The sequence below is a fragment of the Rhinolophus sinicus genome, chromosome 6 (genome assembly GCF_057876585.1).
Source record: "Rhinolophus sinicus isolate RSI-liver-muscle chromosome 6, RSI-T2T, whole genome shotgun sequence".
NCBI classification, from domain to species: Eukaryota; Metazoa; Chordata; class Mammalia; order Chiroptera; family Rhinolophidae; genus Rhinolophus; species Rhinolophus sinicus.
Genome location: NC_142506.1, coordinates 29693569 through 29714228, shown reverse-complemented (window position 1 = coordinate 29714228; position 20660 = coordinate 29693569). Strand labels below are relative to the sequence as shown.

Genomic DNA, 20660 nt, shown 5'->3' with positions numbered 1-20660 from the left:
TGTGATTTTATGGAGCTAGGTTTTCACACCTAAGAGGACAATTGAGTTAAATTGTTCTTGTTGTTTACTCTCATGATTCTGGCTTCAGCTCCATGACAGCCTGACCTATTACTCTCTTGGCAACATTTCTCTGAAATATAAAAAGCTGTAAATAAATCTTAATAGAAAAAGTGACCCAACCTGGCTTCTCGTGACTGTCAGTCTTCTGGCCTCACTTGCCCCTCCGTGTCCTGGGCTGCGCTCCTAGCCTGTGACTGAATCAGAAGGAAAGTGCAGCTGCTATAGTTTGTGGGTTTCAGCAGTTGCAAAGCAGCCAAATCAGCACCCCCTCCCAGGCCATTGGCGATGCTGGGATCCACCCTTGCAGAGCCCCTAGGCTTTCCCTGTGCCCTTGGAATCAGAATTAAGGAGTCAGCGAGGGAGCCTGCCTGAGCTTTAGGCAACAAAGGAACACATTCAGCTGTGCCCTGGAACAATGCGTGAATATTCTGTGGTTGGTCAACCTGCTTGGCCAAGGAAAGGAGCACCCACTATGGCTGGTTGGGACTTTAAAGGCTGCTTTTTCTTAGAAGAGCTAGAAACCTAGGAGATGGGTTCACAGACAGGAGGGAAGACGGGCGTGCCATAGGATGAGGAGCGGACATGGGGCAGGAGTTGGCAGATTTTGACATGTAAAAAAGCCAGCAGTGGCAGGTCAAAAGATGGCCCAGTTTTACCAACGGGGTGGGGGCAGGGAGGCAGGTGAGAGTATGCAGCTCAGTAGTTACTGCGGGTGTGAGCCTTGTTAGAACCAGCCACGTCGCAGCTCTGCCCAACCGCAGAACGGGCAGCCCTCTAGGTTACAGTCAGTGAGATACACTTAAGCCACGCTGATGGCTCAGCAGCCATGGTACAGTGATTCCTAGTCACCCAAAGACTCAGACTGGGGAGTGGGGATCTTCCCTGTCAGCTCACATGTACCCTCCTCCCCCGTGATCTCACTGATTCACATGTGGGTCGGAATATTCATCAGACAATTATCAAAAACTAATATGAGGCAATGAACCCACTGTGCAAGCACTGTGGAGATCTTTATTCTCCTTCTCCTCACAGTAAAGCTCTGCTGTTCATTGCAGCTTTTGTCTGGAATTCCTTTAAAAACAAGTGATAAGGGAGCTTGGGGAGAAATTGTGGGATGCAGAGCCGTCCTCTTCCCAGATAATACTCTGCAGGTGTCTGCCTTCCTCAAAGCACTTGAACCCAAAGAGGGCACCACTGCTCTTTTCTGACACCGTCAGAATAGTCTCCCCAGTTTTGTTTTGGAAGCAACCATCCTCCAAATCACAGGAGTTCTTGTTAAGAATTCAGGTTCCCAAGTTCCATTCCAGGTCTTTGGAATTAAACTCTCTGATGTGTGTTCCAGGAATTTGCATTTATGGCAGGGTCTCCAGATATTTTTTATGCACTCTGAAGTTTGAGGAACACTCTCTAAAATTACATTAGTGCAGTGAAGCCTACAACTGACAAGGAAAAAACAGTGCGTCATTGTGCGAGAGGAGGAGCTATGACGATGCAAGAACAGTGCTAGGGACCCTGTAGTGGAGGCTTTCAGGAGGGCCAGAGAACACGTACGAGAAGGCTGCTTCCATCTTTGGGTCACCAGCCAACTTTGCAGAGAGCTGTCCTTTACTGTGCCGTGTAGCCAGGCAGGGCAGCTGCATTATGCCACAGTTAGAGAATCTAGCAAAACACAGGCCAACATCAGGAACATTTCCCCCCAAAATCCAGTTGTGTGGTCAGTCCTGTGACCCAGGCTCCCTCACTTATGTGGGTCATTGTCATTCCATATGCATCTGGAATGGATGGGTGGTCTCATCTAGTACATCACAATAACAGATGCTCCACCCTGACTCTAGGGCTATTGGGGAGGAAACATCTTACCTTCATTGTTTTCTGTTTAAGAAGAAACAAAGTATACAATGCAACAATAGACATAAAAAATTTAAGAGGGAAAAGTTCCTTGTGGAAATCTGAGCTAATGACTAGAATGACTCATTCTCAAAGAGTTCCAGGTAACCAGCTCTGTTATATAACTCAGTCTAGGCTTGGCAGGATCCCAGGAACCGCCAAGAGCCTTGGAGAATGTTTGTAGGGAGGGTGTCTATCTAGGCACAGCTCTTTCTCTCCCATGTGACTGGGGTAGGGACAGTGACAAAATGTCCTGGAGCTAGAGGCGACTTTTGAAGTTAATATGTAAGTGTCCAGTACTAATGTGGGTATTGTTCTTTACTCAAACGAAAATGTTCCTGAAGCACACCGATAAAGCTCATGAAAGATCCACAATTAATTTTTATAAATAATTGGGTTAAGCGAACCTACGTACACAGTGGATCCCCTCTGGCTTTCTCTTGTTGCTTCATAAAATAATAAGAATGCTGTATAATTGCTTTAATTCTGATTCTGCTTGCCGCCATGTTGACCACCTAGTGTCTTTTCTCAAAGATCTTTCTCTGGCCATTTGGAACACTGATGCTGGATGCCAGGGTAACCCAGGCCCCTCTGGGGAATACACAGAGGCTTGGGGTGAATGCAGCACCACCATGGGATGTCTTGCTCCCCTCCCATCACCTAAGCACCGTGTCTAGTGTCAGCTCACCTGTGGACCAGATGGGTTTGCCTAGTCACAGGCCCTGCTCTAGGGCCCTTCTAAACAATGGTTTTCAGATCCTGCTAAAATATTTCCTTATCATTAAAAGCAAGATTTGGCTTAGGGCTATAGGTAATCTTACCAGACTTACTTGAACTGGAAATAATCAGATTTCCAATTTTGTTTTATTAAAATACAAGAACTAATCCTAGGGAGAATGTGAGAAGGTTAAATTTGTATTTCCTTACACACACACACACACACACACACACACACACACACACACACACATACACATGCACCACATCATTAAATAGATTTGTCTTTTTTACGAGACAGTGTAATGCCCTAGGAAAGTCTGTGCGTCACATAGTATATTTCCATTTCTTGTCTAGGACCTACAGTAAACCTATTGTTTTGTTCCACAGGTGTATTACAACACAGATGATGAACGAGAAGGGTAAGACACTCAGTTCTTTCACTTAAACATTCAAAGTCAGTTCACGTCAGTACAAATGGCTCTTCGAGCAGTGGGTAACCGCGGGTGAGGGGTGGGACCCTCCTCTCAGCTCTAGACTCAGAGCTGAGAAATGTTTGATTCTGGGCAGTGTCTAAGGAAGGCTGGGGGAATACTGTTCTCCTTCCAAACCTCTCTTTCCCCCTCTCTCCTTCCTATATCTGCCTTTTTAATAACTACTTTTCTAAGTGGCACAGCTCTTCAACTCCACTTTTTACCTATAATCCAGTTACTGAAAATTGTTTTTGGCCCCAACACAAGATCAAGGTGAGCCTGAGGCAAGAGCCAAGAAGACAGCCTGCCCTGTTTCAGTGTTGCCTGGGCCACCTGCACACATTTCCTGACGTCCTCATGCTGGGAAGTGAGCCGGGTGGGCTAGTGGTGAGGCTGGTTAAGTGGTGAGGCAGGGAGTTGGGAAGGCTGAGAAATTTTGCACTGTCCTTAGGACTGTAGGTAAGAGAGGGTTTACTTAGGGTCACCGAAGACTCTCTGTGTCTTGTACGTCAAGTCTCTGCATAGTGCTTTCTATCCAGAACTCATTTTATAGACACCTAGAATTTTAGATTCGAAAAGGAACTGTCAAGGTCATTTAGCTGACCTGCTTTCCTAAGCAATGTACCATCTTATACCACATCCTCAAGAGGCCAGCTTCTCCTTGAATATTCACACTGATGGGAATATTCTAAATATTCTCACTCTGTGTGAGGTAGCTCATTAGCTGCACAATTCCAGCCCTCAGAAAGTTAGTTTGTTGAAATGATGTCTGTCTTCTTTTGGCTGCTACCCATTGGCTCTAGTTCTGCTCTCTGGATCAGTCTTATCCTTTCCTTGTCATTTGAATGTAATTTTACCTCTCAACATCTTAATTTCCCCTCCAGGGAATACTACCAAATTTGTTAGTAATCTCCTTAAAATTGGCTCTCAGAAGTAAACATCTGTTCTTAACCACATGAGTTGGAGATTATCTTGGGATAATTTCTTCTTAGGACCCAGAGATGCTGTTTTTCTCTTAAAACGATCTACAACTACATTCATTTTTCAGTATGTACGTTACATTCATATGTGTAATAAATCTTGGTTTGCATTATGTGTATAATAACTGAAATCAAGATCACTTTTTTATCAAACTGTAGTCAAACCAAGGCTTCCCTATTCTCATGTAAGTAATATGTTTACTTCTAAAACATTTCAAGGTGAAGCAAGTGGAGCCGATGTGACCGAGTTCATTTCCTAGAGCAGAGGTTTTCCTGCAGTCCAAGGACCGAATCAGGCCTCAGCCACGTGAATTCCTTTATATCTGGTCTGTGGCTGCATTGCTACTACCACAGCAGAGCTGAGTAATTGCAGCAGAGACCCTGTTGCCGGGAAAGCCTAAATATTTACTCTTCCAGCCCTTTACTGAGAAAGTGTGCCACTTTTTATCCTAAAGGTTAGAGAATCTCAAAGGAGTCAAATATCTCCCCAGCTAGTTAGGAGCAGAAGAACTGTGTCCAGGATCTGACCTCTAAATTCTGAGTTCTAAATTATCTAAATACCTAATTAGATTGTTCCTTTTATCTTGGCACATGGTAATACCTTTCCAGGGGCTGGAATGAGCAGACGTGATTAGCACTATCAGTGCTAATCTGTTATGCACGTACTTTACAAGGGACAGTGTGGCGTCATGGAAAGAAGGTTGACTCTGGGCGTAGGAAGCGCACGTTCCCCTCCGGGCTGCCGCGTACTGATAGGACTGGGGCTGGCTCCTTGACCTCTGGGCTTCAGTTTCCTCAAAGGCAAATGAGGATTTTGTATGAGACGATCCCTAAGGTCCGTCTAGTATTAACATTATGTTATCCTCATGAGAAAAGTTAGCTCTGTGAGTGAGAAGTGCCTGAGACCTGACGCTGCTTCATGTACAGACCTCCCTTCGTCCACCTTAGCCGAAATGGTCCTTCCTGGCAAGTTGGCAGCATTTAGGTGGCCAGTTGGCCTGCTTCTAACTCTTTTGGCTTGGCCTCTGTAAGAGTTACGCTCTGTTTTAGCACACTCTTGAGGTCCGAGTCTGAGCCTCTTTTTCTTACCTTGTCTCATTAGACATCAGGTGAGCAATATGGGTGACTTGGGAGCCTCAGGGTTAACATACAGTAGGTACTTGGCTATTGTTACATGGAAAAGTAAATTAACATTCACTGGATACCGTGGCTAGGCACTGTACTAAGTGCTTTACATGCATGATTTCACTGAATTCTCCCAAAATATTAGGTTGGTGCAAAAGGAATTGCGGTTTTTGCAATTACCCATGGGGAAGAAGCTGTAATTGCCTCCACTTTATAACAAGGAAACTGAAACTTCAAGAGGTTAGGAAACTTGTTCTGGTCACACAGCTGGTAAGGGACAGAGGCAGGATTTGAACCCAGGTCTAGCTGTACCCTCATATCGCCTGCTTTTGGCTGTCATACCCTGTCACCTACCTCTCTTAATTCTTGATCTGTGAGACAGGCCTCATTGTGATGACAAAGGCACACCCTTGGCTCCTCCTTTGGGGTGTAGCACCCAGATTGTGACGAGCCCAGATGAGTGTCCCTGGCAGAGGGGACCAGTTCACCTAGCCCCGGGGACTGCTACCTTCACTGGCCTTTGCGTCGCCTCCGTCAGGACTGTCTGCGGCCAGCTCTTCACTCTCCTGCCAGGCACAGTCACATTAGCATTAAAGCATCTAATTGAGTGTTTGAGAGCAGCATTCACACAACCACCAGCGGGGGGAGACAGCCTCCCATGGCACACAAGAGCCTTTCTCCCTGCAACTCCAAAGCCAGAGTGGTGGTCAGACAAAGACTTGTGCCCAAGCAGGAGAGCTTTTCAGCCTGAAGTGCCGGCAATCCCTAATGCAATTCAAGAGAGAAACTAGAGAAAATTCATGTGAGGTACAATGCGGGGAGCAATCATCAGCCTAAACCTAAACTTAGGTTCAGTTTGCTCCTGCCTTCTTATCTAAGGATAAAGTGAATATTTGGGGTGACTTGAGGTGCTGCACTGGGGATCAAGAGACCCCATGCAGGTTTGTTTTGTAGGCAGGGGCTACGACAGTTAGATACAGAGGTTTTTGGACACCAGTGCTCAGTAGCAGGCCTCTTGCTGCCCTTGGAAATTGCCTGGAGAGTTGAAAGATATTCGTGTACAGGTACCACCTGTAGGAATTTTGATTTAATTGGCGTGCCATGCAGCTCAGGCATGAGAGCTTTGAATAGTTCCTAGATGATTCTAATGTGCAGCAATGTTTAAGAACCGCTACTCTAGAGCCAGTCAGCCATGATTTGAATCTGGCCTTGACCTTAAAAGCTCTGTGACTTCATATAACAACCTGTGTACCCTTAGTTTTCTTATCTAAAAATAGCAAATGGTAATACCTACCTGCTAGAGTTATTATAAGCATTCATCTGTAAAATGTCCAGATACATGGAAGGTGCTTTTAAAAAAACAAAATCAAAGTTATTTTTATTAAGATTCCTTCTCAGGCCCTGAATAATTGATATTTAATCGAGAAATGGAAGAGAGGGACATGAAGAAGAATGGAAAGAATAAGCCAAACAGAGAACAATTTCTGTAGAGCATGGGCCCGTAAGCAGAGATTCGTGAATGGCTCTTACGGGGAAGAGAGAAGGGCTTTAAATATCCTGAAACAGTATGTGAATTGCTAGGCAAATGTCATACACAGTGAGAAATTCTATTTCCATTATTTCTGGGGGTTTGGTCTCCATCTATAGCTAACCTCTAGTTCCTAGGAAACCCTTCCTGTCTTGATCCTCTGTCCACAGTGATCCCCATGGAGGTGCCCCCTGGCCAGCCTACTGTGAGGTCACTTTAAGCTCTGTGGCTTCTGCAGTACATTTGAGGCATGAGAATCCTTGGCAAGTTTGGGCATCCCTGTGTTTGGAGGGCAGTGGTTTCCCTCCAAGATCCTGCCATCACCATGGGATGCTGCTTGCGACTCTCAGACCTCTCTCCAAGAGCTACTCTTATCTCCTTGCTTCTTCTCAAAGGCACACCTTGGAGCCACCTTGTGTAACTTCCTCAAAGACTGAGACTTTAGGAAAACAAATGCCAGAAGAAGGCAAAGTTGGGAAGGGCAACCCCGTAGACTGGTTCCATCCCAGTTCAGAGTCAGCTCCCCAAAGTGATTTCACTCATCAGGCTGAGTGACTCCAGCAGAAGCCCTGCCTTTGCTCCTGCAGTAGACAGGGTCCTATAGATGCTGCCAAACCAAACCATGAACTTGGTTACTGTGTTGCTGAGAACAAGAGGCAGTTCTGGATGTTCATCTTGCATGGAAGCCAACACTGCGGCTAGAATTCAATACCCTTTGGTGAAGTTAGAGATTACTAACCAATCACCAGTGAGTGCATTCAATCAACCTATTATTAAACCTAAAAAGTCATCATCCTATGTTCATAGCACAGAACAAAATGCTTCTAGAATTCTGTGCTATTTCTCTTAAAGGAGCAATTTCCCAGAGAACCAAGCACTTTTCTTTGGTTCTCAGGGATGCTAGGCAAACCATGAAATGTAGGTCTGGTGGGCTATGTTTTACCACATCTACTTGAATATAAGATGATTACAAATATAGTGAGATATCCCCAGTTTCCCAAAGAGAAGTTGAAAATATAAATTAAAGCTTTTGGCCAACTTGAATACATAAATCTTTATGGATATAGCCAAAAGTGTCAGTGGTCTCCTGATACTTGCTTTGTTAATTTATTTACACACACATTTAAAGAAGAGCATATCATTTAGAAATACCTGTTTTACGACACACTTTTATTCAAATTCTTCACAATTCATCTCAGCATCTTTCTCATCACTGAAGTTTATTTTTGTTGTCTCGCACTGTTTGTTAGGACAATTCTTCACTACCATCAAAGTTGCAATGTATCACTTTCTAAATCCATATATATGAGATTGTCCTCAGAAATTTATCCCAAGCCACAAATATTGATTCTGATAATATTAGAAGTAGTCCCATAAGTGACTGCCACAATGTTGCCTTCCATTTTTAAATTTTGTTTTTAATTAAACTTTTTATTTCGAGATAACATGCACACCTTCTTTTCAATTGATATATTTTTATGTTTTACATTCGATATTGCATTTAAAAACCCACCCCATAATATCCAAATCTGTACCACATATGCAAGGGAAGTTTTAAAAATATGTAAGGAAATGAAAATCATTTGTACCATTTCTCATAGTCACAGATTTTCATCGGTTTCTTACATTAGTACCAATTATTCTTGCTTGCATACTAGTTTGCCATTTTGCAAATTGGAAGATATAAACTTAAGGTTTTTAAAACAAAGCTTTACCTCCTTTTATAAATTTAACATATATTTACCCCTTCCTTTGCTCTTAATTCCTTTCTTTATTTCTGTTTCTCTTTGGAATCCTTTTCTTACTGCCTGAAGAACTTTGCTTAGTATTTCTTTTGTTTTGGAACTCTTTGGCAGAGAATTTTCTCATTGTTGTAAATATTTTTATTTTGCAATCACTTTTGTAGGATATTTTTGCTGGCAATTTCAGGTTGGCAGTTACTTTCTTTCAGTTTTGGTTTTCATCATTTCTGTTGAGAAGTCAGCTGTCTTATTCTTGCTACTATAAATCCCTTCCTTCCTTTTTTCCTTCCTTCCTTGCTTCCTTCCTTTCTTCTTTCCTTCTTAGTTTTTGGAGAGGCTGCTTTTTAAAATTTCTCTTTCTCTTAGGTTTTCAGAATTTTTACTATATGTTCCTATATCGCGGTTTTATTTGCATTGTTTTCCTTATGTGGTATTTTATAGCATTTATTGACTCTCTGGGTTGATCTTTTATCAGTTTTAGAACATTCTTGGCTGTTATCTCTTCAAATAGGGCTTCTCTCCTCTCTCTCTACTACTTTTAGACTTTAAATGTATATTCAACCTTTTTATTGTGCTCCTATGTTTTTTATGTTCTTTTCTGAAATTTCCATCCCCTTTGTTCACCATGCTTCAATCTGGATATTTTCTATTGATCCAACTTTCAAATTCTTCTGCTGGGTCCAATCTACTGTTAAACTCATCTATTAATTTCTTAATTTAAATTATTTCACTTTTTAGTTCTAGGCTAGATTTCCACTTAATTGATCTATTTATTTCATAGATTCCAGTTCTTACATGTCTTATTATTTACATGAGCACAGTAATCACAATTATTTTTAAGTTAAAATCTGATAACTCAAATAATTGTGCTATAACTGTGTTATCTGTGGGTCTGTGTCTATTGTGTATTTTCCCCTTGGTCCTGTTTATTAGTGTATTTGATAAACATTGATTGAATGATGAACAATGATTAGACAATTAAGGAGACTCTGGATGACCATCTTTTTCTCTTGTGAAGGTTTTCCTCACCTTCTCGAGTGAGTGCAGATGATTAGAACTGAATCAGGGGCATAACTGACCCAAAGCTGGGCTGCATTTTGTTTAAGCCTTAGACTACCTCTACCGTGTTTTCCCGAAAATAAGACCTAGCTGGACAATCAGCTCCAATGCGTCTTTTGGAGCAAAAATTAATATAAGACTGGGTCTTATTTTACTATAATGTAAGACCGGGTCTTACATAATATAATATAATATAATAATATAATATAATAATATAATATAATATAATATAATATAATATAATATAATATAATATAATATAATATAATACCGGGTCTTATATTAATTTTTGCTCCAAAAGATTCATTAGAGCTGATTGTCCAGCTAGGTCTTATTTTCGGGGAAACACGGTAGTTCATCCTAACTCCTAGACTATAGCTCTGAGGGATTTTCTATGGTCCTTCTTCCTTGGTGAGGCCTGAAATGTTATTTTTGTTTTCTTAGCATGGGGAGACTCCAAAACCTTCTCTATGGTTTTCAAGGGCTTTCTGCTTAACTTCTCATTCTTTTGTTCTGTGCAGCGTAAGAACTTCACAAACACCTCAGAAGGAATACTGCAGAGTGTCTGGCTCACTTCTCTGTGCTTCCCTACTCTATGGAAGTTTGACCTTAAGTCCTGGATCCCTTTGTAGCTCTAAACACCATTTTCTCTTTCTCTAGCACCATGAGATTGCCCAAACCTATATAAAGTTTTTTGCCCTTGGGTATGTGCCTCTGTGGGATTATCATCCTCTACTGCCAGTCAAGAACTGGCAAATGCTTTGAGAGGAAAAGTGGCTCACTGATTATCAGCTCATCTTTCTGCAATTCTGTTTTCTGAAATCTCAACTCCTTAAGTTCTGGCTGACTCTTCAGCTGTCTCCAAAATGCCTTCATTAAGATTTTTTTTTTTTTAATTTCATGCAATTTTTCACATTATTCCTGTCCAAAACATTGATTTGCCACAAGCTACAACATCTTAGCCAAGAATAAAACTATCTGTATTTCCTCTTAAATTAATCCATCTGGGGCCTACAGACCTAGTCATTTCTTACTTGCAATTTTGAGCTCTTAATGATAGTAATCATTACTAAATCTACATGTGAGTTTTGTTTGTTGCTTGGGTTTTTGTTTCTTTGTTTTTTACTGATGAATTCTATCAATACCCCGAACTAGTATTGATTAATGGGGATGATGGGTTCTTCCCCCAAAGAGCAATTTGTTATTAGAAATAAATTAATTAAGATCCTACTCCATAAAGTGAGAGACTTTGTGAGCACTTGACTATATGAGGACCTTCTCTTTTCTGAGGCAGACATGGGAGAGGAACGTCAGTTTATTTAGGATATACTTGGTAATTAGCCTACATAAGCCATCAGCAGAGTTGTGAGAGATTAAACTATGTCTCCATGGTGCCTGCAAGTAACTTCTTTCTGCACTTTATTTAGGCACCTCCTCCCTTGGCCTCGTGCGGTTCAGCCCGGGAGACAGGGTGCAGCATTACCGCTCCCAGATATGGCCAGAGACCCAGGCTTCAGACCTGAATACTTGCCCAATTTCTTTTCTGGTGAAACTTAGCAGCTCGTTGTTTATGCTTCAGGCACTTGCTTTCCCTGAGATTGATCCTTCAACACAATGATTTCATGTGCTGCTGGGCCTGGAGTCACTCCACATACACATATTGTCACACATTGTGCCAGAGGGATGGAGATTGACATCAGAAAAAGCACCTTTTCCTTGTTCTTTAGTTCGTTTCTGCTATAATCAAATTAGTTGGACAAGGCATCAGGAGACTTGAAATTCATGCTGTTTTCATCTGTCAAATGAGGCTCCTCTTCTCTTGCCTTGTTTTGAAAATAAATGTTTTAACAGTTGAATTAAGACCACACAAACTTAGTGACTCCCTACTGGGAGTCAATTTATACATTTGAAAGAGTGAAAAAGCATTTTTGAACTCCCAAGGGAAATGTGATTTATCCAAGATGTTATTTTAATGGCAAATTTTGTCATGGCTCAGAATGGAGTGCTATCAAAAGTCAACAGAATTGGAAAAATGTAAATAAAGCTTGCTTGGTGAGAAAAAGAAAATCACTGATTTAGGAACCCTCACACAGCATGAAAGAGTGTCTGGTGATATTTCAGGCTATTTACCCGTTACTAACCTACTGGTCACTGATGGCTGTGTGAATGGGTTTTTATCTTCTGCTCCTAAGGAAGGTCATGGTCACTCCAGTTCCAAGACATGACAGAATAATAGCATGACCTCCTTTTACTATAAGGTAGTGAGGGGAAGATAGAGGAAACAGTGACCTAGAAACTTAATACCACTTTCACCTGGGACTTTGGTTTGAGTTTTCCCTCTAGTTATTTACATAGTTTGACGTACTAAGGAATAAAGTAAGAAAATGCTGACTCTTAATGTCGTTTCTTATATCCTCACTCATCATCTCAGATGTAGTGAGTGCCTTTGTCATGAGGTTGTCCCACAAAGCTGGGTTCTCTGAACAGCCTGTGTCACTGATGAGCTGTGTCACCCTGCGGAAGACAGTACACTGAGCCTTAGTTTGGTCATCACTGAAACTGGGCTAAGATTGGTCCTTGCCCTCGCTGGCTCACAGTCTGTAACACTCAGCATCAGTGACTTTTCTTCGAAGACAGTCTATTTTCCCGTATTTTGTTCCTCTTGAACAGTCCTCCCCATCCTTAGAGTGCCCAGAAACAACAGGAACTTTGGGAGGAAATGCAGAACCATCAGAACTGGCCTACCTGGGGACATGCAGGGCCTCTGCGTCATGGGCTCCCAGGAAGGGGGCCTGAAACCCTCTCCGAGTGGGGAGGAAAGGCTGGGCAGCTGAGGTCTGGGTCTCTAGGGAACTTCCACCACTACATTCTCATCTGCTCCAACCAGATAGAGCCATAGAACAGCAGGAAGTCCAGGCAACCTCATAACTGAGAACCAATGAGGCAGACCCACCCCATTTCCACAAGTCCCCACTGCCCTCGGGGCTGGCAAGAGAGTGCTGGACCCCCAGGCCCTAGCTAGATGGGAGGGGCTGATGTAATTTGGAGATGACACAGACACCAGGGCTCACTTCTGCTACTCCCCCACCTCATCTTCTGAGCAGGAAGAGGGTTTAGATGAGTAAAACCCAGAGGCCTTGCCTGTGTGGATCCATATTTAGCGATGAGGAGTATGTCTTCAGGTCCATGCTCTGAAGATATTGACTGTGTGTCCTGCCCCAGTCAGCAATGACTTGGGACCTGCAAGGGGTCAGAAGGAGGTTGTGAAGAACTAGGCATGGTATAAACAAAGGAAAAAGATAGGGACTGACACATACAAGAACCTTTGTTTTGGCACCCTGCCGGCTTTACTTAATCCTTTCTGCTCATCTTTTCTAGCAGCAGTGTCCTTGTTAAACGGATGTTCAGGCCCATGGAAGAGGAGTTTGGTCCAGCACCTTCCAAGCAGATGAAAGAAGAAGGGATGAAGCGAGGTACCTCCCGTTGGGGCACCCCACTTGCATTGCTGAAGTAACCCATCCTCCCATCAGAGTGGAAGGGGAGGGTGTTTCACCAAGAAGAGCACACAGCCCAGTCCAGTCCCCTGTGTTTTAGTGTTGGCCTGGGGATGTTTTATGGACACAGGAAGTTCGCAATCTTTTCCTTTACTTTAAACCCTGTCTTTTCAAACACTGTTAGCAAACGTTTATCCTTTCTGGGCACTGGTTCTTTCCTTTGTCTTAGGAGAAATGTAATGACTATACTGACTCAGCAGCAGTGAGATATAAGGTTAAAAAACTCTTGCTGTGTGTGTCTGGCAATAACATCTCATAACCACCAGCAATTGAGACTAGTTCAATAGATGCACGCGATGAATCTCACACAAATAAATGGACCAGCTTTCTGTGACATCACAATTTACTCATTTTCTCTCAGTAGGGGTCTTATTCCACATCACCAAGAGAATAAGAAACGAAGTGTGAGCATGTCAGTGTCTTCTCAGCATTGAATGCTGTACACGACCCACGGTCCTTCCTCAGAATAAGAGGAAAGTGTGGAGGGGTGGCAGTTCCCCCCATATCCTGCTGTAGCCAACACCAAAAGCTTACAGAGATCTTCGATTTATACAGTACTAGACTTTCAATGAGTCCGGTTACCATGCTAAATACATTCACCGTCCACACAGGCTTGAGATTTTTGTTATAAAAAACTTCATTTTTTGTTTAAATGGGATTTGCATAATGATCAGGAGATCACCTCTGTAGCCCCCCTCGGCCATGTCGAGTTGAATGACCTTGGAAAGGTCATCTGCTCCTCGGAGTCCTCATTTGTAAAGTGGGGATGACGAGAGAACCTACTTAACAGAGTCTGATGAGTGATTGTGAAACACTTAACTCAAGTGCCTGGTACCTAGTAAGCACTTGTGTTCCCGATCATAATTACCAGTTTTATTATTAGACCTAAATCTACTTAGGTAGATTATCATAATTGTGAATAATTACTTAGTGTTTCAGAACGCAGACATCATGAATGTTTGGGTAGTGTTAATTACATTAGCAGCATTTAAACCTTTAAAAGATTTTCTGACATCACAGGCTCACCATCAAATATTAGAGTGCCTTTTGAGCTCCATTCCTGCATGGCTTTGTACCTCATAGTTCAAAATGAGAGCAGAGCTATGGAAATCAAAGAGTCACACAAGCAAAATTAATCGTAGCTTTCATCCATATTTAGTATGTGCTGGCTAGTCCAAAGGTTGTGTTTTTCAGATTATTTTGAGATGGTGAAGTCAGCACAAAAATTGCCACTAGGAATTCTGTTGAGCTGTGATGAAAAGCAAGTCTACAGCCTTTGAAAGATCTAAAGCATAGAGACACATGAGGGCGCTGCAACCTCCCAGCAATAGAGAAAAGTGTTTTCCCAGGAGTGGCTTTTCTTTGGAAAAAGACAGTGGTGTGTCTGAGCCCCTTGCCTAGAGCTCCCGGTCTGAGCTGGCCTTTGACAAGCAAGAGGAACCCGGGTCAGTGACGGTTCCTATTGTTCGTTTGTTAGAAGTTTCTCTAGGAGAGAAAATAAGCATAATTGTCACCAGTGCCATTATTTGTTGTTTTGCTTTGTAGCCCCTTCTCAGGGCGGCTCCCTCGGAGTCACTTGGGGCTGCCGGCCTTTGCCTGTAGGATGTCTGCAATGCGGCATGGTTGTGATACCAGCTGTGATTGCTGCCGCAGAGGAGTGATGCTGATGAGGAGTGATTCTTCATGAGTGCTTGGCCACAGACACACGGTTAATGAAAGCCGACTCCCTGGGCACGAGGTGGGGCTGTGCTGTGAGCCTAGCATGCCCGTGTGTGGCTGCCAGCAAGGCCAGCAGGAGAACGGTGGCACTGGCTTGTGGGGGTTTCTCCCACAGCCCATCAACATGCCACCAAACCACCTTTAACCCTTTCCAGTGACACCTGCAGCTAGAGGAGTAGCCATACTATTTCAAAGAAATAATTTTAAAAGGATATTTGTAAATCCCATGGAATCAGTACCCTTTTTAATAGGACATGGTTTGAGGTTTCCTTAGGATCAGACTGCTGGAATTACATTTTTCTGCTAAGGGTTGTGGGAAGAAGTTACAGAATGTCCATCTGTAACAGCCACTAGTGAGGATTCTTTCTTTTTTCTTTCTTTTTTTTAACTTTAATTATTCTCATCCAGTTGTAATCGAGGTCCTGTGGTTTAATTGTCCTCACTGTACCCTTAACATTGAGTCCTTTTATAATGCCATTAGGTCACTAGGTCATTTTAGCTGAAATGGAGGCTGTAAAACATTCTCCTCAAAGGACTAAATTTGGCAATGTTTGGAGACACATTCAGTCTATTATCTAATTGGTATTTTGTTTTCATACTGGGTAAAGAGAAGAAACTGCAATACGTGTGTGTGTGTGTGTGTGTGTGTGTGTGTGTTACACAAACTGAGCATCTGTTGGCTGCAGAAAGAAAGTACAGGCAGAACCCGTGTTTACCCAATAGACTTTGCCTTTATAAAGCAGCAGCTTTAATGCATTCCTTGGGGTTTGAGGAGGAGGGGGAGAAGATGTCGGAGTTTGGGTTAGAGCTGGTTTCATTTCCCAGCTCCAGCTTCATTCCTTCAGGTTGGTGGTGAGTGTAGCTCAGTCGGTATCTGACTGTAGTCGGGATCCAGCCTCACCAGGCCTTTTGCCCTGTGCATGTTGTCTGTGGCGACCAGGTGCACGGGCTTCAGTCTTGGCCCCCTTCCTTCCCTCTGAAGGAAGAACCAGAAGCCATGTCACTGGGAGAGAGAAAGGGCAGTCAGCTCACTGGGGCTGGAGGATCACATCTGAATGGCCGTTCCCAGTTCTTTCTGGGAGCAAAGCCCCAGTGCAGTGGCTATAAGGAAGGGTATGCAATGGTGGAGTGTCTTCACCTTTCTAATGACACCTGGGGTCCCCGCCATCTCTCATTTTCTGCACATTGTCAAATTCAGAAAGTTACGTTACGGGGAAATGAACCAAAAGCTGCAGTCACCCTCACTGAGGGCACTAGAACCACAATTGCTTCAGAATCGCATCCACTGATTGAGGAATGGGTGTCTGGTGTGCACCAGGCCCTGAGCTAAGCATCCCACATGGCAATTATTTCATTTAACCCTCACAGCAGCCCTGTGATGTAGATAGTATGATTACCCCTGTTTTACAGAGAAAATCAGAGCTTGGAGAAGTTAAATGACCAGGGTCCCGCAGCAGGCTGAACTGAGGTCAAAGCCAGACTTGTATTCTTATCAACTTGCCTCTGAAATGCTCCGTCTCCCTCCCGGGCCTTTGCACATGTTGCTCTGTCTACTGGAGTTTGCTCTCCCTGCCGTCTCTTTCTCCCTGCCCTCTCCACCTCCCTTGCCCGCGCTGGTGCCTATACACCTTTTGTAACTCAGATCTCTCCTTCAAGGTAACCTTCTGGGAGCCCCACCCTCCCCACCCCTCTGCAAAGCTCAAGCTCCTATAAGCACTCTCTCCTGTCTTTTTCCTTTATAGCTCTTATTACCCTGTCTAGTTGTCTGCTTATTTGATGAATGCCTGCCTTTCTAAGTGGACTTTGCACTCCTTAAGGGTAGACTGTGTCATCACCCATGGCTGCAACCTCAGCTCCAACTCCAACGCACAGCGTGGGACCAAGGGGCCCAGATGGGCATTCCGTAATATTTGTTGAATGATCAAATAAATAAATAGAAGACAGAGGTCACAGAAAGAGATGTCATAAAGAGATCCTATACCCACTTTGAGAAATTCAAATGTGAACAATGTGTGAAAGCATTTTACAGCCTGTTAGGTGTTACCCGATTGTCAGTTGATGTCACTGAATAGTTCCTAACCAGTCCCTAGCCAAAGGTCATCTGTGGAGGTGCTTCATCACCCTTGTAGGATGGCGTCAGGGCCAGGGGTCCAAGGCTTATTAGTAGATGTTGTCAGTCTTCCTGTGTAACAGGAAGCAGTCTCCCGGGCAGCTGCTGGGTTGTGTGGGCTCCTCAGTCACTGCTTTCCACCCCTTTGTCTTTCAGTGCTTTTGTATGTGAGGAAGGAGACTGACGATGTGTTTGATGCCTTGATGTTGAAATCTCCCACAGTGAAGGGCCTCATGGAAGCGGTAAGCTATGAACCCCTTTCAACCTCCAGGAACCTGCTTCTGTTCTCCTGAGCTGGAATCCATTTATTAAAATGCAGCCTTTGAGATGGCTCCGGAATGAGCTTTACAAAGGAAAAGGGAAGATTTGTGGAGATACTGATCTCCATACTGTCAGGGCTTATTAGCATTTTAAGGAGAAGAAAACTTTGAAAACCTGCCAATTCCCTGTCCGTTTAAGGCTAATCAGAGTAAGACGCCATAGAGGAAGGTTAAATTGTGAGTTTCCAGCTGTCTTTTTGCATGAAACCAAATTAGATATGTTTAATTTCCAAATATGCATGGAACAAAAACTATTAGGAAGTGCCTTGCTAACTATGATAGTGTAATCCAAAATAAAAATATTATCTCTTTTGGTTAAGAAAAAACAATACTGCAGAATTCTGAAGTAAGACTGTGAATTCCTTTCTCCCTTCTCATCCCCCGTTTAATCTAGCATTACCCTACCTGGGCTCAGGAAAAGTTACTTTATATTTTATCCATATATTATTTAACTGAATATGATTTTAATATGACTCTATTTTAAGTATAATTTCTAACTCCCTCCCACTTTTCTTTTTTTCCTGTACAAGTGTATTGTAGAAGATCCAGGTTGTTTTTTTTTTTTTATAGTGATAGACAACAGGTCTGCAAACAGCTTCATTAAAACAGCATCTTGGGTTATGTAGTAAAATGTTCAAATGTATTATATATAGTGCCTATAAGTGGAACCATTGTCTTTTGTGGCTGGTTTCTATCAGACGCATTTCAGCATGTTTTTGAGTTTCATCCATGTTGTGGCACAATCAGTATTTCGTTCTTTTTTTATGGTTGAGTAATACCCCGTTATGTGTATAGACCACATTTTGTTTTTCCATTCAGCAGTTGATAGACATTTGGATTTGCCCACCATCTGCTATTGTCAATGGTATTGCTGTGAACATTCACATTCAAGTTTTTGTTTGAACAGTTGTTTTTAATTCTTTTGGGTATATACCAAGGAGTGGAATTGCTAACCAGACACAAACGATCACATGTTGTATGATTCTGTTGATATGAAATATCAAGAATGGGCAAACCACAGAGATAGGAAGCAGAGGAACTGGGGGAAGGGGGAAGGAGAAGTGACTGCATTTCTATTTAGGGTGATGAAATGTTCTAGAACTAGATAGTCCTGACGGTTGCACAACACTGCGAATGTACTAAATGCCACGGAATTGTACACTTTGAAATGGTAAAAATGGCAAATTGTATGATATGTAAAAAATAACTATTCATTGTTTATCTAAAATTTAAAAACAAAACAAACGTGTGAGATTGTTACCAGTGCAGCTTCCCGTTTCCCCCCGTGGCAGGCATCATTACCACGTACCTAGGCAGTTCTGAGTATAGCGTCAAGGACCAAGCACCCCCTCCAACACTGGTGAAGGCCATGGGAATCCTTTCTGTCCTACAGGATTCTGCATTGCAATGCAGTTGTTACTGGATCTACTGTGCCTGAAGGAAAAACAAAATAGAAGTGAACACAACAAAAATATGATCCACATCTCTTCAAGTGAACCAGGATTTTTTAAATGACCCTAAAATTGCCAGAGGTAGATTTATGAGCTAAAGAAGCCTATAAAATATTTAGGCCTCTCTGGGGTCCTTTATTTCATAACCTCAACCTGGCCTCTGAGATCATGTCACTGAAACTGAGTTACCTAGGACAGTGGTGAATATGAAAGTTAACTAAGCAGTCGTTTGAAATGCATCTTCAACTCCAGATTCGGGTTCTGCTGAATTGCAGCTGGAGTGGTGGTAGAGGATCAGGATTCTGTGTTTTTAACAAGCTCCTCCAGTGCTCTGAGACCAGTCAGGTATGAGAACCCCTGATCTAGACCAATTCTGAGCTGATGCATGAAGCTGTGAATCAGACCCTAACACCAGTTCCCAGCCAAGGTCCAAACCGGGTAGTGGCCCCCAAGCTTTAGAGTGCTTCAGGTCAACCAAGGAGCTTGTTACCAGTGCTGATTTCTCGGCCCACCCCAGGAATTACATCCTTTTCCTCGGTGTCTTTCTTTCCCTTCTGTGACTTCTGGCCATTTCTACCAGGGTTGTGTAGCTGTGGTCTTGCTGGACCATCATGAGGTTAAATCACCTTCACTCCCACCCAAGTAGCCGCAAGTAACCTCTGCCTACACTCCCCACCACAGCAGGACCGGGCTTTTGATTCCTCTCAGTAGAGCTCATTACACCTTCCTTGCTCTGCTTTGCTGGGGCCGAGGGTAAAGTAATGCATCCTGTCTTTTGACCTTGTAAGCCACGGAAAGATCAGGTTCCCCACGCTGGCTCTAGTCAGATTCCTTAGAGCAATTGTGACTTCATCACTCCTTCATTAAACCTGGAAAGAAAAGTTTTATTAAAGCACCAACACAGGCTGTCTCCTTGTTGTGCAAACGGGAAAGCAGGGCCAGAGACGTTTTTTGGGATTTCCAGGTGATGTGGTCTGGTGGTGAATTCTGAAGGACTGACACTACCCGCCTGGAATTTGGGGCAGCCATGAAAGACAACAGGTTCTATGGTGTTTCAGTGAAGACTTAAGTACACTGTGAAGTGAGAAGGCAGAATTGTGAAGAACATTGTTAACTGTACCCTAAGTTATTGGGGACCTGAGGGGTTAGAAAGGGCTCTCTCTGGGGTGTGGGCTCTCTGAGGACCAGCACCTCACCGTGTCTGACATTTTACCATCCGACACCAATGCACACAGGGAGAGACAGTGTAGCCTAGTGAGTCAGCATTTGGATTTAGGGCTCAGAAACCTGTGTTCATTTCCTGACCTGCCTCGTGCCAGCGGGACAAGCTTCTCAACCTCTTTTTCATCCTTAAAATGGGAATACCATGATACCTACCTCACAGGGTTGTTGTGGGGATAAAACAAGACACTACAGATATAAAACTCTCTGCTTGATTCCTAAGCACCAGATAAAGTTGAGCTTTTGTTCTTTAAACCATTATTTTGAGTAGGAATCAGAGCTTGAAAAGTCACAGAGTGAAAATTTCCTTTTTTCCCCCTCAGATTTTGAATATGTAAATAATCAGCTTCTTATAGACATTGTCCAAAAGATGGAAAGTTATTTTAGCTCATGATCCATTACGTAATTTCGCACTAACTTGGCATTTCAGAGGAGCCTCGGAGCTATGGAAGCTGTGTAGGTAACTGGGTCTGCAGCTCTGGAGGTTGTACGGGGAGCTCCCCTCCGGAGCTCAGGAACAGAAAGCTGCTCCCAAGAAATGATCTTTACCGTAGTCCCCAAGGTCCCACTTTAAACAAAGCCTCAAAACAAGAAGGTAGTGTGACCCTAACCTCCCTGCTTTGTTATCACTTCTATTTTAAAAGTCATATCATCGCGTGTGGGGTTTTATATTTTTTAACAACCAAAAGCTACGTTAAAAAAAAAAATCCCTAA

At 43.1% G+C, this 20660-nt stretch overlaps 1 protein-coding gene across 3 annotated transcripts in view; it reads left to right on the top strand.

Annotated features, from left to right (window-relative positions):
- Positions 1 to 20660, top strand: part of GRHL2 (grainyhead like transcription factor 2) — a 151486-nt gene that overhangs the window by 114309 nt on the left and 16517 nt on the right. For 2 of the 3 annotated variants that reach the window (XM_019754156.3, XM_019754154.3), the window contains exons 12-14: positions 3055 to 3086; positions 12950 to 13044; positions 17111 to 17196. In XM_019754156.3, coding sequence (XP_019609715.3) covers positions 3055 to 3086; positions 12950 to 13044; positions 17111 to 17196 — 213 coding nt within the window. The remainder of the gene's footprint in view (positions 1 to 3054; positions 3087 to 12949; positions 13045 to 17110; positions 17197 to 20660) is intronic. The other variant, XM_019754155.3, reaches the window with a different exon arrangement.